This window comes from Podarcis pityusensis (genome assembly GCF_964106645.2).
Source record: "Podarcis pityusensis genome assembly, chromosome: 5".
Lineage (NCBI taxonomy): Eukaryota > Metazoa > Chordata > Lepidosauria > Squamata > Lacertidae > Podarcis > Podarcis pityusensis.
In genome coordinates, this window is record NC_138032.1 from 90,947,706 (window position 1) to 90,969,529 (window position 21,824).

The window sequence follows — 21,824 nt, forward strand, 5'->3', positions numbered from 1 at the left end:
AGCTGCCGGGGCTTAGCGCCGGAAAGTCCCGCGCCTCTCCAGCTCCCGACACAGTTCACCTGTTCTTATCCGAGTCTCACTGCCAAGCCAGAGCACAGCTGAAGCGGCCGGGAGGAGCTAAAACATTTAGCTTGGTGAAATCTCCCCTCCCTCCCTCCCTTCCTCCCTTCCTCCCGCTCTCTTTTTCTCTCTCTCTCCTCCCCAACTTTGGCAGAGAAAAAGGAAATGCAATCCAAAGCATGGATCGGCTAATCAAAGCAAAAAGTAGTTCAAGGTTTATTTTCCTTGGGTCAGAACAAAAGGGAACTAGGGGCAAGGTGGGAATTGAAATTGTGGATGTCAAATTCAAATATATATATTATTCTTGCAACAAAAATCCAGCTGAAAATTACCCCATCGAGGTTGAAGAAAGGAAGGTAGTTGTGGGTTTAATAGTAGCTCAATTATTATTTCACACACACACACACACACACACCTACAACACATACAAGTGACAAAACTGCCTCCAGTTTAGCATTTACACTGACATCCCACACCTCTCCCCCCCCCCCAGTAACGTTTATTATTTTTTTTCAAATATCTTAAATACAATACAGCTTAACAATAACTATTCTCCCACATCCCACTCCTGTAGACCAAGCAAAAGCTGCATTGCTGGTGATGTAACGCTAACTTCCTACCAACCATGGTTATCAAACCCAAAGCCCGCCACAGAAATTCACACTCCTTCCTTGTAGTCTAGGGGAATAAATCATCTGCCAGACCATTCGTACTGCAGTCCTTCCCTAGAGCAAAATCTCTTTCCTCTTCGGTGGGAGCAAAGCAATTCGCAGTCATCAGTGTTCACGACAGTTAAATGCTGAAAACATTCACTAGTGGCGAAAGAAACTCATATGCCCCCAGATTCCGCGCATGATAGTGTCTGTGCTGTTTCCAGGGTGAAAAACTGAACATGCTTTGATAGCTGGTCACTAATTAAACAGATTCAAGTGTTATGGGTTTTTTTATTCCTGATCTATAACATGGTTGAGCAAAATTACTAGACTTTGAGCTGATAGCAACCCCGTTCCAATATATAGCTCTGCACATAAATGTGTTACAAGAATTACCTGAGAGGCTCAGTATGCTTACTGAATACAAGCGGGTATATATCGGTAGATATAGGAATAGATAGCAGAGAGTTTTTAAAATAATTCGGCACTCTCAAAAGAGGAGCAATGTTTTTAAAACCAAGCGCTCAGCTGTTCTTACTCTAGCAAGTTTCTCAAAGGAGTCCTTTATCCCCACAATGAATGAGAGCTGAACACTCGTTGCACAAATCTGTCCCAATTACAGTTGAGGAATTTCCAAAGAATAGCGCCACAGATGGATAAATATTCCCTGTGTCTGGCTCGCATGGCCTTTTAGATGTGCAGGAGCTGACCTGAACACAGATAATGGGCAAAAGAACTAACTACTGGAATTTCCAGGCCTAACGCAGAGTGGCTCTTCCATAGATCTGTGTCCTGAGAGTTTCTTTAAGACTTTGTGCGCTACTGTTATGAAAGACATACAAATCACTTGAAAGGAGAGAGAAACTCAAGTTCCATAAAACAGAACTATGTATATTTTCCAACAATACAAACCAAGGAGGTTTCAAACTTCCATTTGAACCCAAGTACAAATAAAAAACAGATGAGACGTTTCCACTGATTTTTGGAATCCTGTTTAAATATAAACACTTTTCTTCTTTAGAAGAAATTGCCGTATTCTTAGCAATTAAAAGAACCCTCCGTCATGACGAGAAAATGAAAGATGTTCAGTTACTGATCCTTCCATGGACATATTACTCACCTGGCGATTTCATGTAATATTGCTCAATATCAGACATGTCCGTATTCAGTGCGCACTCCAGATAGCTGAGGATAACTTTTCTACTGAAGTAGTACCTCATACCCATTAGAAAGAAGGGCAAACAGCAGGTCAGCAGCAAGGACTTGGTCACAACAAAGCACATTACTATGGAGATAAGGAAGAGAAATAAACGATACCTGTCAGAAAAGAGAATTCAGTGTTGATTTTGGAACACAAACCCAAAAGTCACAGATATCATACAGCAAACATTCTTTGCACAATGTATTTCATTTTGCTTATAGAACAGGCCTTTTAAACATTAAAAAAATGTGCTGCTTTGTTCACTTAAGAGAGTCTTCTAGCTTCAATTACTTTTTAAATGCATCATCTCAAAACAGAGGCCTGTTCAATGGTTATAAAAACAAGACTTTCTCCCTTTAACTGAACATTCCTCCCACCCCCCCACCCCCAGAATGGCTGTGAGGAGGAATCTGGGAGCCTCCACTTCTGTTTTAGATTAACCTAGCCCCCCACCCCTCGTTTCTATGTAGTTTCAAAACAACTGGATAAAAATAAATTCATGGATTTTTTTTTTAAATGTGGTTGTATAGCTTGTGGTAAAGACTTTCCCTCTAAGGGTCTGAGAGCAAACTGGGAGCTATGGGGGAAACTGAAGTGGGGTGGACTTTATGACAGATTAGTCAGTCCTGAACACTTTAATCTCCAGTTACAGGTAGGTAGCCGTGTTGGTCTGCCGTAGTCGAAACAAAATAAAAAAAAATTCTTCCAGTAGCAACTAAGTTTGTTACTGGTATGAGCTTTCGGAGGTATCTGAAGAAGTGTGCTTGCACACAAAAGGTCATACCAACAACAAACTTAGTTGGTCCCTAAGATGCTACTGACTGCAAGAAGATCAATCCTTTCCATTCTGAAGGAAATCAGCCCTGAGTGCTCACTGGAAGGACAGATCCTGAAGCTGAGACTCCAATACTTTGGCCACCTCATGAGAAGAGAAGACTCCCTGGGAAAGACCCTGATGTTGGGAAAGATGGAGGGCACAAGGAGAAGGGGACGACAGAGGATGAGATGGTTGGATAGTGTTCTCAAAGCTACTAGCATGAGTTTGACCAAGCTGCGGGAGGCAGTGGAAGATAGGAGTGCCTGGCGTGCTCTGGTCCATGGGGTCACAAAGAGTCGGACACAACTAAACGACTAAACAACAACAAAGGTGCTACTGGAAGGATGTTAATCTCCAGATCCACCCATCAATGGCTCTGTTTGTGCCAGAATGTGACCCCCCTCAACCCTGAGGTTTTCAATGGAAAAAGGGTTGCCCATCGCTGCTAAACTACCATTTTCACAACTGGGTTGACATATTCATGGAGCTATCCACTACAACCCAAAGGTCTCGTTCCTGGCCAGTCACTGTCAGTTGAGAGGTTACATGACTGCACATGTGTAATAATGGTATTAGGCACCACCAGGCCTGCTTTTACACTTGTTTACACTGAGTTGCATTCGTCGTTTTGCCGCCCGTTCCCTCCGTATGAAGAGGTCCCTTTAGAGATCTTCACAAACTCTTTTGGTTTTAACGCCCCCGAAATATTTCACAGCATCAGCAAACTTGGCCACCTCACTGCTCACTCCTAACTCTAGATAATTCATGGGCAAGTTAAAAAGCATATTGTCAGGGAACTGCCATCAGCTCAAAGGCGAGAGGCGGAAGGGCAGTGGTGTTTACAGAGAGCCTCCGAAGATCTTGCGAAGCAGCTCTTCCTCTGGCGAGGAGGGAAGCCCCCACCTCCAGCGGGGAAGGGGCGCAGGGACCAGAAGATGCTAGGGAGAGCTTCAACACGGGGCCTGAGCAAAGGGGGAGGGGAGGCAACTCCCCCTTTGCCAGCACCCACGCTGCGCAGTAGGTTTGCGCGCAGAGAGAGGAGGAGAAGGATGGGGGTCACACGACTGTTATGCTGGGGAAGGTATAAGGACCGCCCACTCCCAGATTCTGCTAGCGACTGAGCAGACATGGACTTGCGATGCTCTGCATTGTAAATAGTTTGTACAGATAATAAAGACTGGAAAAGACAGGTTGGAGTCTTGCCTGTTTGCTCTCGAGCAACCACACCACCACCTGACACATATATACCAAGGGTAGGCAAACTAAGGCCCAGGGGCCGGATCTGGCCCAACCACCTTCTCAATCCGGCCCGTGGACGGTCCGGGAATCAGCATGTTTTACATGAGTAGAATGTGTGCTTTTATTTAAAATGCATCTCTGGATTACTTGTAGGGTATAGGAATTCGTTCTTTTTTCTTCTTCCTCTTCAAAATATAGCTGGCCCCCCACAGGTTCTGAGGCACAGTGGACCGGCCCCCTGCTGAAAACGTTTGCTGACCCCTGACATATACCAATCCTTGGGAGATTCCACTTTGACAACTTTCCATTCAGAGAACTAACTGTCCATTAGTCTTCGCTTCCTGCAACGTAACCAATTCCTGATCCACAAAAAGAACTTTCCTCTTATTCCTTGACTGCTAAGGTATAGTGGTACCTCAGGTTAAGAACTTAATTCGTTCTGGAGCTCCGTTCTTAACCTGAAGCACCACTTTAGCGAATGGGGCCTCCCGCTGCCGCCGCCACACAATTTCTCTTCTCATCCTGAAGCAAAGTTCTTAACCCGAGGTACTATTTCTGGGTTAGCGGAGTCTGTAACCTGAAGCGTCTATAACCCCAGGTACCACTGTACCTTGTTCAAAGCTTTTTGAAAGCCTTAAGTCCATAGTGTTCTAAAATCATTGAATTGTAGAGTTGCAAGAGATCACAAGCGTGATCTCATCCAACCCCCTGCAATGCAGGAATGTCAGCTAAAGCAGTGCTCCCCAACCTTTTTATCGCCGCGGACCGGTAAATGTTTGATCATTTTTCCGTGGCCCGCTTGTTTTGAGCTGAGTCCCCCCCCCCCCGTGCACTTACCTCACGGCAGCTTCTCTTCAGTCCCCGCGTCTCCGACCTCGAGTCCTCAGTCCTCCCGTGGCGCCTCCTCCTCGGCCAATGGCGTGAGGTTTGCCTTTCGGCCAATCAGGAAGCGGGAGGACCCGCTCCCTGATTGGCCAGGAGGAGCATCAGTGTAACAATAGCAAATTTTCATTCGCTATTGTCACACAATGGGCGGGCTTGAGAGGGCGCAAAGCTCTGCGCCTCGGCCGCCCGCCACAGTGAAATGATTTGAAGTTCCTCGGGCGGCCCGGTGCCGATTGATCCACGGACCGGCACCGGGCCGTGGCCCGGGGGTTGGGGAACACCGAGCTAAAGCATCCATGACGGGTGACCGTCGAAACTCTGCTTCAAAAACATCCAAGGAACTCACCTTCCATCTGAGTTCCACTGACAACTGGATCACCTCTAGCTATCGGCTTGTGGACACTCTCCAAGAACTCTTATAGGTTTTTTAAACCGGACTGGCCCTTGCGTGTTGAGGTCCCCAAGCCACCCTCAAATAAAACGCAATTCACACAGAATTTTTGTTTCGGGTTTTTGGCATAATTTTGGGCCACAACTTTATTGATTACAGAATGTGAGTGGTTGCTTAGGCATTGGTTTGCGACTATCTGTTCCCACACAGAGGTAGGAACAGAACTGACAACCGCAAGCCTGCGGAGGTCAGTAAGAGTAAACATTTTTGGGGAGATAATAGAGCTGGGCACCAGGCTTTCACCTCTCCCCAAATGCTCCCAGGGGCTCTTGCATGGCCCTAGCCCCTTGACAGGGGTTCGGACAAGAGCATGGCGAGACCCTGGATTCCTTTAATGCAGCGGTTGGTCCCCAGATGTTGTTGGACTACAACTCCCATCATCCCTGACCACTGGTCATGCTGGCTAGGAATGATGGGAGTTGTAGTCCAACAACATCTGGGGACCCACAGGTTGAGAAACACTGCTTTAACGGAATACGCTTGCAGCAGCAGCAGCATTGGAGGGGCAGGCAAAGCCAACCATACTGCCTCAGCCAACCAAATTTAACCAATGCCTAACCGCAACCTTACAAGTTGTGACAATTTGCTACACAGTAGGCAAAAACCTAATCAGCCAAATGGAAAAATTTCTACCAGGCCCCTGCCCCAAAGCAGACGACCCCATGACAGGCATAGCAAGGTCAATGCAAACAGGCCTCAATATAGGGAGGGTGGGTGGGTGATCCGATGCGCGCAGCGAAAAGAGGCAGCTCAACGCTGCGCGCAGGGAATAAATAGCCCCTTGGCCTGTCAATCATAAATTGCAACATCAAATTCTCCCTAACGACCAAGAGGTGCCCAATAAGATTCGTGGCCATCCAAACTAACCTGCCCAGCAACAGAGGGATGTCTGGTTTGCCCCCACCATGAAGGAGAACACACTCTGCAGAAACCACATTGACTCTGGTTCAGCAAAGTGTGTGGCTATTTTATCTTTAACAATACTTTCCACCAGTTATCCCAGGACGGATGCTAGGTTAATCGGTCTGTAATGTCCAGGATTCCACACACCCCTGGATCCCTTTGGGAAAACCGGTGTGACAATGGCTACTTTCCAGTTCTTGGGCTGATCTGAGGGATGTCTGTATGTCATCTGGAGCTGGTGATTTGTCGGTTTTTATTTTGTCTAATAGGCTGATCACATTGAGCTCGGTTAAGTACTTAATTCGTTCCGGAGGTCCGTCGAGCTCGGTTAAGTACTTAATTCGTTCCGGAGGTCCGTTCTTAACCTGAAACTGCTCTTAACCTGAAACACCACTTTAGCTAATGGGGCCTCCCTGCTGCCGCTGAGCCGCCGGAGCACGATTTCTGTTCTCTTCCTGAAGCAAAGTTCTTAAGCTGAAGCACTATTTCTGGGTTAGTGGAGTCTGTAACCTGAAGCGTATGTAACCCGAGGTACCACTGTAATTCATTCAGTTTCTCTGCACTCTCCTTAGCCACATCTCCGGCTCTCTAGATATCCAAAGGTCATTTCCTAGAGTGTAGCACCCAGAATTGGGCACAGCAATTAAAATGAGGTCTGACTAGTGAGGAATAAAGTGGAACTATGGCTTCGTGTGGCTTGGAAACCCTGGTTCTATTAATACAGCCTAAAATGGCATTAACCTCCCCCCCCCCCCAGCTGCATCACACTGCTGACTCATGTTCAACTTGTGATCAGCTGCAAACCTGAGATCCTGTTCAAATTTACTATTGTGAAGCTAGCTAGGGTCCTCTCTCCCAATCCTATACACATGCACTGAATTATTTTGCTTTGCCACAACACAGAAGTTTCTATTTCTCTGTTTAATTTTATTTTGTTCGTTTCAGCCCAGCTTTCCATTCTTTCCTGATCATTTAATTTATTCCAACATGTTTCCCTCTCCGTCTGATGTCATCTGTAAAACTGGGAAGAAGAGCTAACACCTCTGAAAATCTAATTATTTGTTAATAAAAGAACTTAAATTGCAGCCTTTCTTATTTAGAATTTGAACCGCCCAGAGCAGCTAAAAAAAAAAAAGTGTAAAAATATAAAAGCGTGAGTCATAATTAATAACTGATGGAGTAGCAAACAGCAACACCCCTACAAAAATAACCTCAGTCTTTACGTATATATATATATATATATATATATATGAGAAAGTATCCCTCCTAGCTTCAGGATCATGCAGCCACATGGAATTGTCTATTAAAGATGTTTGTTTTTTTCTTTTTTGGCTTCTGTCTTAATGTCTGCTTTACTGTATTAATCTGCATTTGTGCCCATGTATTTCTATATTTGAAAATAAACAAACATGTTTTAAAACAAACACACACAGAACAACAACAACTGAAAGGGTGTCAGCAGGCAAAAAAACCTACGGTATTAACATAAAATAATATTGAGTATATTACAGAATGTCCATGGCGGGGGTATGATATACTGGGGAAGGGGGTTCCAAAGGCTGGGTGCCACCACTGAGAAGGCCCTGTTCCTTTCCACCTGGGCATCTTCTGCAAATGACCTCAGTGAATGGGCAGCATCATTAAAGGTTCCTTTGGAGTTTGGGGGGCAATTTTGAACTGCATTTGCAAACAGACCAACAGCCAGTGCAATTGATGCAAAAAAGAAGTCAAAGGCACACTGTGGCGTTTGCCTCCTAGGTGGGTCATAAGGAAAGGGTTAAATGAGTGTGAAGTGACTGGCCAGTGGGAACTCAAGGGGAGGAGTTAGAGTTAGAGTTGTGTGGAAGTCAGTTGAGAGTTGGGAGTTGGAGAAGGAAGAGGGAGGGAGGATAAGTCTGTGGGTTGGTCGAGTTGTGTTGTGAGAGAGTGAGAGGAACTGTTAGGTGGAGTCAGATAGATAGTTGGGATAACCAGTTTGAAGTTGTTAGGAACGTATAGGTCAGTAAAGAAACTAAGATTGAGAAACTGCCAAGAAAAATTAACTGAAACCTTAAACTTGTTCATGCTTATAAAAATAAACTTGATTATTTGTTAATGTTAACAACTGTCTGGACTCCATGTGTACTCGAGAGAAACGGGTTGGTGGCAGCGGGAAAGCAATCACAGTGGTGGCACAGGGATCAATAGACCGTCAAACGTCCAGGGACCCTGTGTGATCACCACAAAAGTGGTGGCAGCCGTGGGATCACATCAATACTTGCCACCACAAAAGTAGTAGGCAAGCGGTACAATAACAGCAATACCTGCCACACACACCAAAAAACCAACACCAATCAATTGTCCAGCGGTAGCATTTTGCCCTAGCAGCAGTTTCTGACAAAGGAGACCAAGTTACAGTGGTCCAGGCCATCTGACTGCGGCCAAGTCTGCCATCCCTAGAAACGGGCACAGTTGGTCAAACTGTACAGAGACACTCCTGGTCACAGCTGCCACCTGAGAATCCAGGAATAAAGTCAGATACAGAACATTGGGAACCTGTTTTTTTCATAGGTAGTGCAACCTTTGAAACAGATTGAGGTTGAATCCTGACAAGACAGAAGTACTGTTTTTGGGGGACAGGGGGCGGGCGGGTGTGGGGGATTCCCTGGTCCTGAATGGGGTAACTGTGCCCCTGAAGGACCAGGTGCGCAGCCTGGGAGTCATTTTGGACTCACAGCTGTCCATGGAGGCGCAGGTCAATTCTGTATCCAGGGCAGCTGTCTACCAACTCCACCTGGTATGCAGGCTAAGACCCTACCTGCCCACAGACTGTCTTGCCAGAGTGGTGCATGCTCTAGTTATCTCCCGCTTGGACTACTGCAATGCACTCTATGTGGGGCTACCTTTGAAGGTGACCCGGAAACTGCAATTAATCCAGAATGCGGCAGCTAGACTGGTGACTGGGAGTGGCCACCGGGACCACATAACACCGGTCCTGAGAGATCTGCATTGGCTCCCAGTACGTTTCGAGCACAATTCAAAGTGTTGGTGCTGACCTTTAAAGCCCTAAATGGCCTCGGTCCTGTATACCTGAAGGAGCATCTCCACCCGTATCGTTCAGCCCGGACACTGAGATCCAGCGCTGAGGGCCTTCTGGCGGTTCCCTCATTGCGAGAAGTGAGGTTACAGGGAACCAGACAGAGGGCCTTCTCGATAGTGGCGGCCGCCCTGTGGAACGCCCTCCCTTCAGATGTGAATGAAATAAGCAGCTATCTTCTTTTTAAAAGACATCTGGAGGCAGCCCTGTTTAGGGAACTTTTTAATATTTAATAATATATTGTTTTTAACACTTGATTGGAAGCCGCCCAGGGTGGCTGGGGAAACTCAGCCAGATGGGCGGGGTATAAATAATAAATTATTATTATTATTATTATTATAACCTTCTCCAAAACAGGTTCTGATTCTATTGATGGATTGGCATCTAGATAACCAGATTCATCCAGGAATGCCTGGAGCTGGGTAGCTACAACTCATGGCTCACCTAGACATGGAATATAGGCTTGTAGGTTTCTGGTATCATGGGATCAAGGAAGTAATGGCGTTAACCACTACTTCACTGAAACAAGCATATGCAATATTCACCCTCTTCTGACTGCTTTACGCAGCCAAGACCGGCAAGCTTTGGGGACACCGGCCTTCAGAAAGCTTTTTTCACATCCCCAAATAAAACAAATCTATCGCAACAGGACACGCCGTTCCTGAAGATACATCACAATGATACTTGGTGGGTTGGTGTGCATGGCTGCCTGCCTCTGCCACCTCCTCTTCTACCCACCACCTGCATAAAGTCTTTGAGGTGAATTGGCATCATTTTGGCTTCCTCTACTCACTGTCTCTACTGAGTACCATTTCAGAGTGCATTAGGGGGCCCACAAGTCTCCACCAAATAAAAGAACCTTCTTCTTCTTCTTCTTATGCCACCCATCTAACTGGGCAGCTTCCAACAAATTCTAAGGCAAAGGTAAAGGGACCCCTGATCATTAGGTCCAGTCGTGGCCAACTGTGGGGTTGCGGCGCTCATCTCGCTTTATTGGCCGAGGGAGCCACCGTACAGCTTCCGGGTCATGTGGCCAGCATGACTAAGCCTCTTCTGGCGAACCAGAGCAGCACACGGAAACGCCGTTTACCTTCCCGCTGGAGGGGTACCTATTTATCTACTTGCACTTGGATGTGCTTTTGAACTGCTAGGTTGGCAGGAGCAGGGACGGAGCAATGGGAGCTCACCCTCTCGCGGGGATTCGAACCGCCAACCTTCTGATTGGCAAGTCCTAGGCTCTGTGGTTTAACCCACAGCGCCACCCACGTCCCACTATCTGTCTCTACTAAGTACCATTTAAGAGTGCATTAGGGGGCCCACAAGTCTCCACCAAATAAAAGAACCTCATTATTATTATTATTATTATTATTATTATTATTATTATGCCACCCATCTAACTGGGTGGCTTCCTACAAATTATAAAACCACACTAAAGCATCACACACGGAAGAGTAGGTGTTAGGGAGAAGGGTACTAATCTAAACTTCTCGCTGCCATTCGAGTTTTCTATATGCAATGGTTTTTATAACAGCAGTATTAGTTGTAATAACAATTGGCAACAACAACAATCTGTATGAAGAGAGACCTTTGTCTCAATCTGCCTACCTGGTCAAAAACCTCTTTAAAACCTCTTTCTGATCCTAGTTCTTGCCCAAGTGACCTCATATTACCTGTGAATGCTCTACCTATTACATTCTCCCAGAATATATGCGAATGTTAAGACACCATCTCATCCTATCAGTACCCCATATATAAAATAAATTATTATTATTATTATTATTATTATTATTATTATTATTACTATTTATTATTTATACCTGGCCATCTGGCCGGGTCTCCCCAGTCACTCTGAGTGGCTCCCAAAAGAATATTAAACTCGATAAAACATCAAACATTAAAAACTTCCCTAAACAGGGCTGCCTTCAGATGTCTTCTAAAAGTCAGGTACAGTGGTACCTCGGGTTAAGTACTTAATTCGTTCTGAAGGTCCGTTCTTAACCTGAAACTGTTCTTAACCTGAAGCACCACTTTAGCTAATGGGGCCTCCCGCTGCCGCTGCACCGCCGGAGCACGATTTCTGTTCTCATCCTGAAGCAAAGTTCTTCACCTGAAGCATTATTTCTGGGTTAGCGGAGTGTGTAACCTGAAGCATATGTAACCTGAAGCATATGTAACCCGAGGTACCACTGTATATGGCAATTGCTGAGACTGCTGAGGTTTCAGGGTAGACTGTTAGGAATCTAAATAACGTCTTCTATCTCTATCCTCTTTGAAAAATTGGCAATCTGATCTAGGAAGGCATCATCCAAGTATTCTGACCGGCTTGGCAGTCTGTAGCAAATCCCCACAATGATGCTGCTATTATTTCCTTCTCTTTTTGTTTTTCCTTAAATACTCTCAAGGTGGACAAGTGTATTTGTAACTGCACCAGCCATGGCAATGGCTCACCTCTCCAAAAATATATGGGAGAACGTCTTCCATATTTGGTGTGTCAGGAAGATTTTGGGGATCACGTGGCAGGACAGAGTCTCAGACAAAGATGTGCTCTTCCAAGCCAACATTCCCAGCATGTTTACAGCATGTCTCAGTGACGTCTACGCTGGCTTGGTCATGTACGCAGAATGGAAGATGGCCGGAACCACAAGCATATGCTTTAAGAACCCAAGAATTACCAACGATAGAAGAATGGCAGGTGAAGATGATGGATTTTTCGGAGCTAGTTGACCTAACCGGAAGAGTCCGCGACCAGAAGGAGGAGGAGTATCAGGAAGAGTGGATCAAATTTAATGATTATTTAGTTAAATATGTTAAGTTAAATTAACTGAAAACAGCTTGCAGATACTTAATTAGCTTAGGGTTTTATTTATGTTAAGTGATGAATTAATATGTTTAATTCCATAATGTGAAGATTTAAGGATGTTAATGTTTAAGTTACCATATTTTTTGCTCTATAGGACTCACTTTTTCCCTCCTAAAAAGTAAGGGGAAATGTGTGTGGGTCTTATGGAGCGAATGCAGGCTGCACAGCTATCCCAGAAGCCAGAACAGCAAGAGGGATTGCTGCTTTCAATGTGCAGTGATCCCTGTTCTGGCTTCTAAGATTCAGAATATTTTTTTTCTTGTTTTCCTCCTCCAAAAACCAGGTGCTTCTTGTGGTCTGGTGCGTCTTATAGAGCGAAAAATACGGTAAATTTCATAAGAATTGGGATTTGGTAAACCGTTAAAAGGACATGCAATGAAATTCAACCAAGGGGAAGCAAGGAAGTCAGTTAACAAAGTTAATAAGTGTAATTTTCAATAAGGCTATGATTTATGTGTGAAAACCAAAAAAGATTTTTTGGGGGGGAAAGAATGTGCTTTAAGGGGAGATGGCTTCAGGCCTATAGGTTGACCAACTCTGCATTATAAAGATGCCCGCAAATGGGGCACCAAGGCGGGCAATATTAAGCGTGCTGTGTGGGAATCCCTTGCAGGTGAGCACCGTGCCTGGACACAGGCAGTCGGGTTGTGCGTCCAGAGCAGTGGCCAGAGCGCAGACAGAAGAAACACCTTGGTGAACCTGTAACGGTGAAACTGGACACTTTCATCTGCCCCACCTGCAATAAAACATCTCTTTCCCATATCTATATCCATATCCATATCTCCATCGAATTGACTTTACCCCTGATGGTGCACAGATGCATGGCAACAAAATACTCTCAAGCAACTCTCCTTCCTCAAACCCATGTGTGTTTGTGTGTGTACATCTTTTCCACATAATGCAATTTCTCCTCCCTTCCTCTTGGGTCTATTCCTTTTGAATATGTTATAAAGTGGTACCTTGGCTCTCGAACTCAACCTGTTCTTGAAGTCCGTTCGACTTCCAAAACATTTGAAAACCGAAGTGCGGCTTCTGATTGGCTGACTGGTCCCGGAAACAATGCCGACAGCCGAAACAGACGTTTGCCTTCCGAAAAATGTTCAGAAACTGGAATACCTACTTCCGGGTTTGCACTGTTAGGGCGCTGATTTGTTTGTCAATAAAGCTGTTCGGGAACTAAGGTCCCACTGTATCTTTCACTCTCTATGTTCCAAGCATGAGTCTCATCCCATCAGGTTTCAGTAACACCTATTGAATCATGCTGGCCTTCCTATGGAGTAGTAGTAGTAGTAGTAATAATAATAATAATAATAATATATGATTATATATACCCCACCCATCTGGTTGGGTTTCCCCAGCCACTGTGGGCGGCTCCCAACAGAATATTAAAAATACAATAAAACATTAAAAACTTTCCTAAACAGTGCTGCCTTCACGTGTCTTCTCAAAGTCAGACAGCTTATTTCCTTGACATCTGATGGGAGGGCGTTCCACAGGGCGGGCGCCACTGCCGGGAAGGCCCTCTGCCTAGTTCCCTGTAGCTTCACTTCTCGCAGTGAGGGAACCACCAGAAGGCCCTCAGAGCTGGACCTCAGTGTCTGGGCAGAACGATGGAGGTGGAGATGCTCCTTCAGGTATACTGGGTATACATATGCTTCTCTCCCATATTCTGTGCTTTCGCACAGACACTGCAAACCATGGCTTCTACACGCCAGCCTCCGCCTTGTTGTTTTCCCTTACATACTGGAATCATAGAACTGTAGAGCTGAAGGAAACCTCAAGGCCATCTAGCCTTACTTCGTGCAACGCACCTTCTGGTTAAGAGCCAGATGCACTAACTCACTTTGCCCGTTTTCAGTCACTCACCAGTACATTTCCGAGCACAATTCAAAGTGTTGGTGTTGACCTTTAAAGCCCTAAACGGCCTCGGCCCAATATCCCTGAAGGAGCGTCTCCACCCCCATCGTTCTGCCCGGACGCTGAGGTCCAGCTCCGAGGGCCTTCTGGTGGTTCCCTCACTGCGAGAAGCAAAGCTACAGGGAACCAGGCAGAGGGCCTTCTCGGTAGTGGCGCCCGCCCTGTGGAACGCCCTCCCATCAGATGTCAAAGAGATAAACAACTACCTGACATTCAGAAGACATCTTAAGGCAGCCCTGTTCAGGGAAGTTTTTAATGTGTGACATCTTAGTGTATTTTTTCTTTTTGTGGAAGCCGCCCAGAGTGGCTGGGGAAACCCAGCCAGATGGGCGGGGTACAAATAAATTATTATTATTATTATTATTATTATTATTATACCTGTTGCTGTGCTATCTTCTAGTATTACATTGCCTATTGCATCGCCCTTCACTTCACGATAATGTTTAAAGCCTTCCTGATCAGGTTTGCAAGACTTCTGCCAAACATATGCCTCCCTCAGGACCAGGGCAACTGGTCTCCGGCCAGAAGGCATTCATCATGGAAGAACAGACCAAGAACCCAAGAGTCAAACCTTCTGCAATGGCACCACCAGTCACTTCAAAGATTCTTCTCTCTCTCCCTGAGCATTGATACCCAAGAGGAAGGAGTAATTAAAACACCTCACAGTAGCTGGCAATAAATTCAAAACCACGTCTAGAAGCAGATTTTGTTCCCACGTGCCTCAGCGGGGAGGGAAAGTGGTCCGTGGACTTGATGAACCTGGTCTAGCTTTCTGGCACAACCTGGACAACTCCTGCAATTAAAAAATACAATTTGCCTCTGCATGGTATCGGACCAGGGCTCAAACTTCATACCGTTTCACAGCCCATGGCTTGCTAACCACCACGTTGATAGTTCCTATTTTCAATTTTCATTTTATACCTGCTTTCCCGACACGGGTGGCACTGTGGGTTAAACCACAGAGCCTAGGACTTGCTGATCAGAAGGTTGGCGGTTCAAATCCCCATGACGGGGTGAGCTCCCATTGCTCGGTCCCTGCTCCTGCCAACCTAGCAGTTCAAAAGCACACCAGTGCAAGTAGATAAATAGGTACTGCTCCGGTGGGAAGGTAAACGGCGTTTCCGTGCGCTGCTCTGGTTCACCAAAAGCGGCTTAGTCATGCTGGCCATATGACCTGGAAGCTGTTCGCCGGCTTCATCAGCCAATAAAGCGAGATGAGCGCCGCAACCCCAGAGTCGGCCACGACTGGACCTTTACCTTTACCTTTACCTGCTTTCCCAGCTAGAAAAGACAAGGGCTAAAGTAGACACGAGAAGAGATCTGCTTGTTAAAACGCTGAACTTACGTAAGAATATAAAGATGAGCCTTGTTGGATTAAGCCTACCAAGTTCAAACTACAGTTTGTTTGTAACTACAGTTCTCCATATGAAGCCCACAAGGAAGATGTGAATGCAATGCACTTTCTGCTTTGTTCCCTGGCAACTGACATTCAAAGGCACACTGCCTCTGAACTTGGGAGGGAGCAAGCAGCCCCTGCGCCTAGTATCCATTAATAGCTCACTTTTCCATTCATTTGTCCACCCCCCTCTCTCTCACATACACATCCCTTTGCATCTAAAGCTAGCCAAGATATATAAAGCAATGGGGCTTTAGGTCTTAACTTCCAAGAGATGCTAATTATATGTTGCTTGATTATGATGACATATCACTGTTATTTATTACTTCCTCCCCCGTGATTACTCTTGGTAGTGTATAGGGAAGGAAACCTGAATCCTCCTCTCCCTTGCCAGGATCTTGAAGAGCACTCCTGCTTGCATGCAGCAAGTCTTAGGGGCCAATGGGAACCTTTCCCTAAGCCTATCAAATGGGGAAAGGGGTGGGAGGGCTATTCTTGTAATTAAATAAAGAAAAACTGACTGCAAGCAATGAAATTAGTGTCAAGTATAGTTAGGCCCTTAGGAGCAACCTCAGCATTATCGTATAAATTTAACCCTTTTGATTCTGGCCTACAATTAGTTCTGTGTACAGTTTAGCCCCAATTATCTATTTGGGTGGACGAGGGTGGCGCTGTGGTCTAAACCACTGAGCCTCTTGGGCTTGCCGATCAGAAGGTCGGCAGTTCGAATCCCCATGACGGGGTGAGCTCCCGTTGCTCGGTCCCAGCTCCTGCCAACCTAGCAGTTCGAAAGCACATCAAGTGCAAGTAGATAAATAGGTACCACTCCGGCGGGAAGGTAAACGGCGTTTCCGTGTGCTGCTCTGGTTTGCTAGAAGTGGCTTAGTCATGCTGGCCACATGACCCGGAAGCTGTACACCGGCTCCCTCGGCCAATAAATCAAGATGAGCGTTGCAACCCCAGAGTCGGTCACGACTGGACCTAATGGTCAGGGGTCCCTTTACCTTTACCAATTTGGGTACTTGCAGCTTCATCTCTAATACTGGGCATATTTGTAATCATTGCTTGAATAAAACACAGCGTTTATACTTTTAAAAACAAAAAAACCTCACACATTATGATTTTATCGCTAAGTGCGCAATGCATTTCATGTTCATTCGGGGACAATCCTGTTTACATTTACTTGGAAGTAAGTCCAAATGGTGTTTAACTCAGAGTGGCTTACTTCCATGTACAGTGGTACCTCAGGTTAAGTACTTAATTCGTTCCGGAGGTCTGTTTTTAACCTGAAACTGTTCTTAACCTGAAGCACCACTTTAGCTAATGGGGCCTCCTGCTGCCGCCGCGCCGCCGGAGCCCGATTTCTGTTCTTATCCTGAAGCAAAGTTCTTAACCTGAAGCACTATTTCTGGGTTAGTGCAGTCTGTAACCTGAATTGTATGTAACCTGAAGCGTATGTAACCCGAGGTACCACTGTAACAGGATTACCACACTAAAACAGTATATTAAACTGAGGTTGGAAAGAAATCGAGTACACCCGTCATTCAGTCAAACAAAATCTCAGCTGATTAAATACTCGACTAATTTGACACTTGAATAAAAGCGAATTGTTCCGAAGCAAAAACAGGCTTCCTATGTGCTGTCATTGTGGCAGCCATTATTTTGGAAGAAGCGTCTTCTCCTCTGCAGGAAAGGGGGAAATTCCTCAAAAGGGAACTTTTGCAGATACTTGTATTAAATAAAATACTTGAAATTAATTGTTGCTCAATTAGTCAGGGTACTTTTTTAGACAATCACTTGGGAGAATGGGGTGGGAAGAAAAATGTGTCTCTGTCGGATTTTCCTGGAGCGTTCAGTGCCTTTCGTGACTACTGACTATCTGTATGATATCCTTCTAGGATGCCTTGCAAGGGTGAGATGAGGAGACACTGTTTGGCAGTGGTTCCACTTGTACCTGCGAGGCTGATCCCAGAAGGTGTGCTGGGAGACCTGATCTTCCACCCAATGGCCATTGGCTTCCAGCTTGCCACAAGGTTCCATCTCGTCTCCCTTGCTTTTCAACATCTACATAGAAACAGTGGGAGAAGTTATCCGAATGTTTGGGCTGAAGAACCATACGTTTGTGGCACCTCTCAGGTTTTTTTTTTAAATCTTCTATTGTGTGGAAAACCATAGCTTTTACTATACGGACGTTTGCTGGCAAGGTGAGGTCCGTATAGTAAAAGCTATGGTTTTCCCAGTAGTGATGTATGGAAGTGAAAGCTGGACCATAAAGAAGGCTGATCGTCGAAGAATTGATGCTTTTGAATTCTGGTGCTGGAGGAGACTCTTGAGAGTCCCATGGACTGCAAGAAGATCAAACCGATCCATTCTGAAGGAAATCAGCCCTGAGTGCTCACTGGAAGGACAGATCCTGAAGCTGAGGCTCCGATACTTTGGCCACCTCATGAGAAGAGAAGACTCCCTGGAAAAGACCCTGATGTTGGGAAAGATGGAGGGCACAAGGAGAAGCGGACGACAGAGGACGAGATGCTTGGACAGTGTTCTCGAAGCTACCAGCATGAGTTTGACCAAACTGCGGGAGGCAGTGGAAGACAGGAGTGCCTGGCGTGCTCTGGTCCATGGGGTCATGAAGAGTCGGACATGGCTAAACAACTAAACAACAACAACAAATTGTGTGGAGGCAACAGAGGCAACACTCAATTAATTCAGGAATGAGCGAGATAAGCAAACGGAACTTGAACCATATAAGATGGAGGCACTATTGGAAATTTGTGCGAAGATTTTTAACCTATTCTGAACGGGACTGCACTACGCCTGAAGCAGCCGGGGCGTAACTGGAGCTGGTTGTCTATCTGTTTCATTGATTTACAGTGCAGGTGCTGACCTTTAAAGCCTTAAATGGCCTCACAGAGGCCCGGTTGGTTCATATGGGGGTTTTTGAAATAAAATGTGGTGTTGTCGTCCCCCAGATACTCCCATATGAACTCATGAAATTAAGGCAAATGGGGGAGAAAAATGCAGTCTTCTGGGTTGTGGTATTTATTCTCTCCCAAGTGAAATCCGCTAGGCTCCCTCTTATTTTTTCAAACAGGATGAAAATATTAGACTATCACTATTCTTTATGGAGAGATGAGAGGAAATCAATCTTCCTGACCCACAACTGAACTGACACGCTGGGGAGTAATTCAGAGATAGAGACATTTTTACTTGTTTCAGGGTGGATGCAAATACACTTATCCTTTCCCAGTCATCAGAGGCATCTGACGTCTTTGCACCCCCAGAATCAAATGCACCGGAGCCGAGGTAGATCCGTTCTGAAATTCCCCCTCACAACAGTGTTGTCAAATGTTATCTCCCCTCCTAGCTCAGAGAAAACCTTTTCTGCCAACTTCAGTTTTCCTTTCAAAAAATAAGTCTATTAAAATTAAAAGCAGGCAAGATTGCTGGTAGAACGGAGGCAAAAATAAAGACTGAAAATGCAACCAGTAAGTTCTGGACACTAATTGACAGCTGGGGGGGGGGGAACTGCACCAAAGCCCCTACAGAATGATGGGACCATGAAGGTCCCATTTCTCAAGATCTTTCCTGCAAATTATAATGTGCAAGGCTGGATTTTCTAAGGAAATGAGCAACCCAAGCTCATTTGCTGCTCATAATCAGGTGGTGTGGCGGGGGGGGGGGGGAGGATAAACTGTCTGGAATAGTCAACGATAATTAGTGCTTGCTGCAGTTTGTGTGCATAAGCTTTAACAGGGCACAGTTGATCTGTTTAACTAGCAAGGACTTGGCCTTTACAAGGGGATGCTGGTCCGCATATAACACTTTGAGTGATCACTATGGACATTTATAACGGCTAGTTAGCCAGGGCAAGATATCGTGGTCCAGGCATCCTGGTGTGGCTGGTAGCGTGTCCTCTCAGGTCTGTGCTGAAAAAGCACCTCTCTCTGAGCTCTTGCACCAGCTGGGGGAGGCGCCTGCCATATGAGGCATGCACAGAGCACATGTAAAGGAGGCATGCACAGCCAAAGAGCTCCCCTCCCTGCCACAAGATGCGTGTGCTGCACAGAGCATGTAGCGGTTTGAGCACACCTGCCAGAATGGAATGTGCATGGATTTGGCTCCGATTGCAAAAGCAAACTCGGGGCCGCAGTGCTTGCATGCTCTTGGCTGCAGGAGCTTCCTCCCCCCGGAGGCCGCTTGCGAACTTTTCACCTCCGCGAAGCGAAACCTGCGACAGTCCCCGCTTGGCTGACCCTGTCTGCGCGTCTCTGCAGCCTGCAGCCACGTCCCTGGGAAATGCGAGACTCCTAGACACAAGGCGGCTTCTTTTGGCCGGCAGCTGCTCTGCTTTTCAGACATGCTGCCCCCTCCCCCAAGCGCAGCGAGGCAGGCTCGCTGGGCTTTCCGGCGGTAGGAAAGTGGCAACGCTCGCCTGGCGCGCGTCACGTGTGAACGCTGCCCCGCGAGGGCTAAAGGTGCAAGGACTTGCGAAATCCGAGTTCTGCGCCGAGCCGCAGGAAACTCGCGCAAAGGCCCTTCGCCCAAGTTCCCCTGCCCCGCCACTGATGCGGAGTGACTCCGAATCGCTGGCCGAGGAGGAAAGAGGGGGGCGCGCACCTTACGCAGGAGGGACCTTGCTGCGCGTCGGGGGAGATGCTCTCTTTTCTCCCACCCGCAAGCAGGAACATGCCCGGCGCTGGGGGAGTCTAGCCCCCGATCTGGAGGCGATCAGGCCGGCTTGGCTTGGCCCGGAAAGGCGCCCCATCCCCGGCCCGCAGAGGGCCCCCTTCCCCCCGCGCGCGCTTCTGCTGCGCGCTCCGGCTCGGCGAGGGAGCTGCAGCCGGGCGCGCCGTCGGGGCTGCGGCGAACGGAGCATCCGCCGCCTCCTGCCGGTACCGCGAAGGCGCATCCAGGCTCCGCCGATCCTCCCTGCTGTGCACCGGGAGATGCGTTGGGGGGGGGTTAAGGCGATCGCTTCCGGTTCTTTCCCACCCCCCCGTGTCCGCAACCGCGATCGCGCTTACCGGCCATTGTCCCGTAGACCATCTGCGTCCAGGGCTGGTCTTTGAGCCCTCGGAAGGCGGTGTTGGGGATCCTTTCCATGATGCCCTCGTAGAAGATGCGGCGCACCGCTTCCTGCTCGGAAGGGTGAAACTCCCTGATGCAGACGCCCTTTTTCTGGTCCTCGCCGTCGGGCGCGGGGCTCGGCGGAGGAGGCTGCGGCTGCAGCTGCGGCCCCGCAGCGGGCGATCCGGATCCGGCCCGCGAGGAAGGCCACATCTGAGCGGACGAGGAGACCAGCAGACTCTCCTTTTTGGCTCCTGAAATCGAGTCATGATCTTCCGCCACTATCTTAGTCTCACAAACCATTTTGGGAGACAGACAATGCATGCAAACCGGCCGAGGAGGGGGGGAAAGGGGGGCTTAGGAAATGTCGGATGGGGTGGGGGGGAGAAAAGGAAAAGGGGGGAGAAAAAAGGGGGGGAGAAGCTTGCCTGCCAAGAGGCTGCTCTACGCTTGCAGCTTTTTTTTTAATGGTGCGGAGGCGGCGGTGGCGAAGGGAGAAAGGAGCTCCGCCGCATTTTGGAGAAGTATTTATAATGCAGCAGAGCCGCTTGCCGCTTGCAAGGGGGTCCTTCCCCCCCCCGGGTCCTAGCGCCCTTTCCCCATTGGTTGTTGCGTTCGCTGGCTGGTGGGGCCGGGGGCGTGGCGGGCCGGGGGAAACGCCTCCTCTCCCGGTGCTCTCGGTGGCAAATTACTACAGGCTTCGTTGCCCCCCCCTTTGATGTCACCTTTCAGCGCTCCGAGTTTCCTGCTGAGCCTTACAGAAATCCTGTGCCAAACTGTTAGATGTGGCGCCTCGCTGGGGGAGAAGAAGGCGACTGACTTCGCTTGCCGGGGTGGGGTGGGGGGGAAGGTGGGGGGGGAGGTGGGAAGGCTCGGGGGCGGGTCGAGGGGGCTGCTACTTCCAGCAGCTTGCCATGTTTCCACTTAAAACGACACTCGAGCAAGGGAAAAGGGAATCTAGGAACAGAATGCTGCAAACGAACTGCATTCTTCAATTCAGCGCGAGGGCATGCATATATACATATACATATATATGCATGCGCGACTTTTGGTTTCTGTGAACGAGGGGGAGACAATTTATTCGAATGCACACTTCAGATATAAATCAGATCCGCAGCCTTTTTTTTTTGGCAATTTTTTTGCTTTGAATTATTTTTCTGCCGTGGGGATATAGAAGATAGATTTGTGGTAGCTCAGAGCGGATAGTGGTGCTCTGCAGATGTGGTGGGACTACTTCATTATTATTATTATTATTATTATTATTATTAAAGATTTTCTTCTTTTACAGAAGTATGC

At 47.2% G+C, this 21,824-nt stretch overlaps 1 protein-coding gene across 1 annotated transcript; it reads right to left on the minus strand.

Moving 5' to 3' along the window:
- Window positions 1-620: 620 nt before the first annotated feature.
- LOC308477246 (N-acetylaspartate synthetase-like) lies at window positions 621-21,352 on the minus strand. The gene is made up of 3 exons (XM_081005746.1): window positions 20,486-21,352; window positions 1,834-1,998; window positions 621-971 (listed from the first exon to the last, which is right to left on the minus strand). Exons 1-3 carry the CDS (start codon window positions 20,850-20,852, stop codon window positions 853-855), a joined length of 651 nt encoding a protein of 216 aa, XP_080861872.1. The 5' UTR covers window positions 20,853-21,352; the 3' UTR covers window positions 621-852.
- Window positions 21,353-21,824: the final 472 nt, after the last annotated feature.

What these genes read in the sequence shown, in the direction of transcription:
- LOC308477246 (XM_081005746.1), bottom strand. Translation starts at nt 20,852, where the DNA reads ATGCATTGTCTGTCTCCCAAAATGGTTTGTGAGACTAAGATAGTGGCG. An exon ending in GGTCTACGGGACAATGGCCG is followed by an intron (nt 1,999 to 20,485) that starts GTAAGCGCGATC and finishes TTATCTCCATAG; the next exon opens with TAATGTGCTTTGTTGTGACC. An exon ending in ATATTACATGAAATCGCCAG is followed by an intron (nt 972 to 1,833) that starts GTGAGTAATATG and finishes CTGTTTAATTAG; the next exon opens with TGACCAGCTATCAAAGCATG.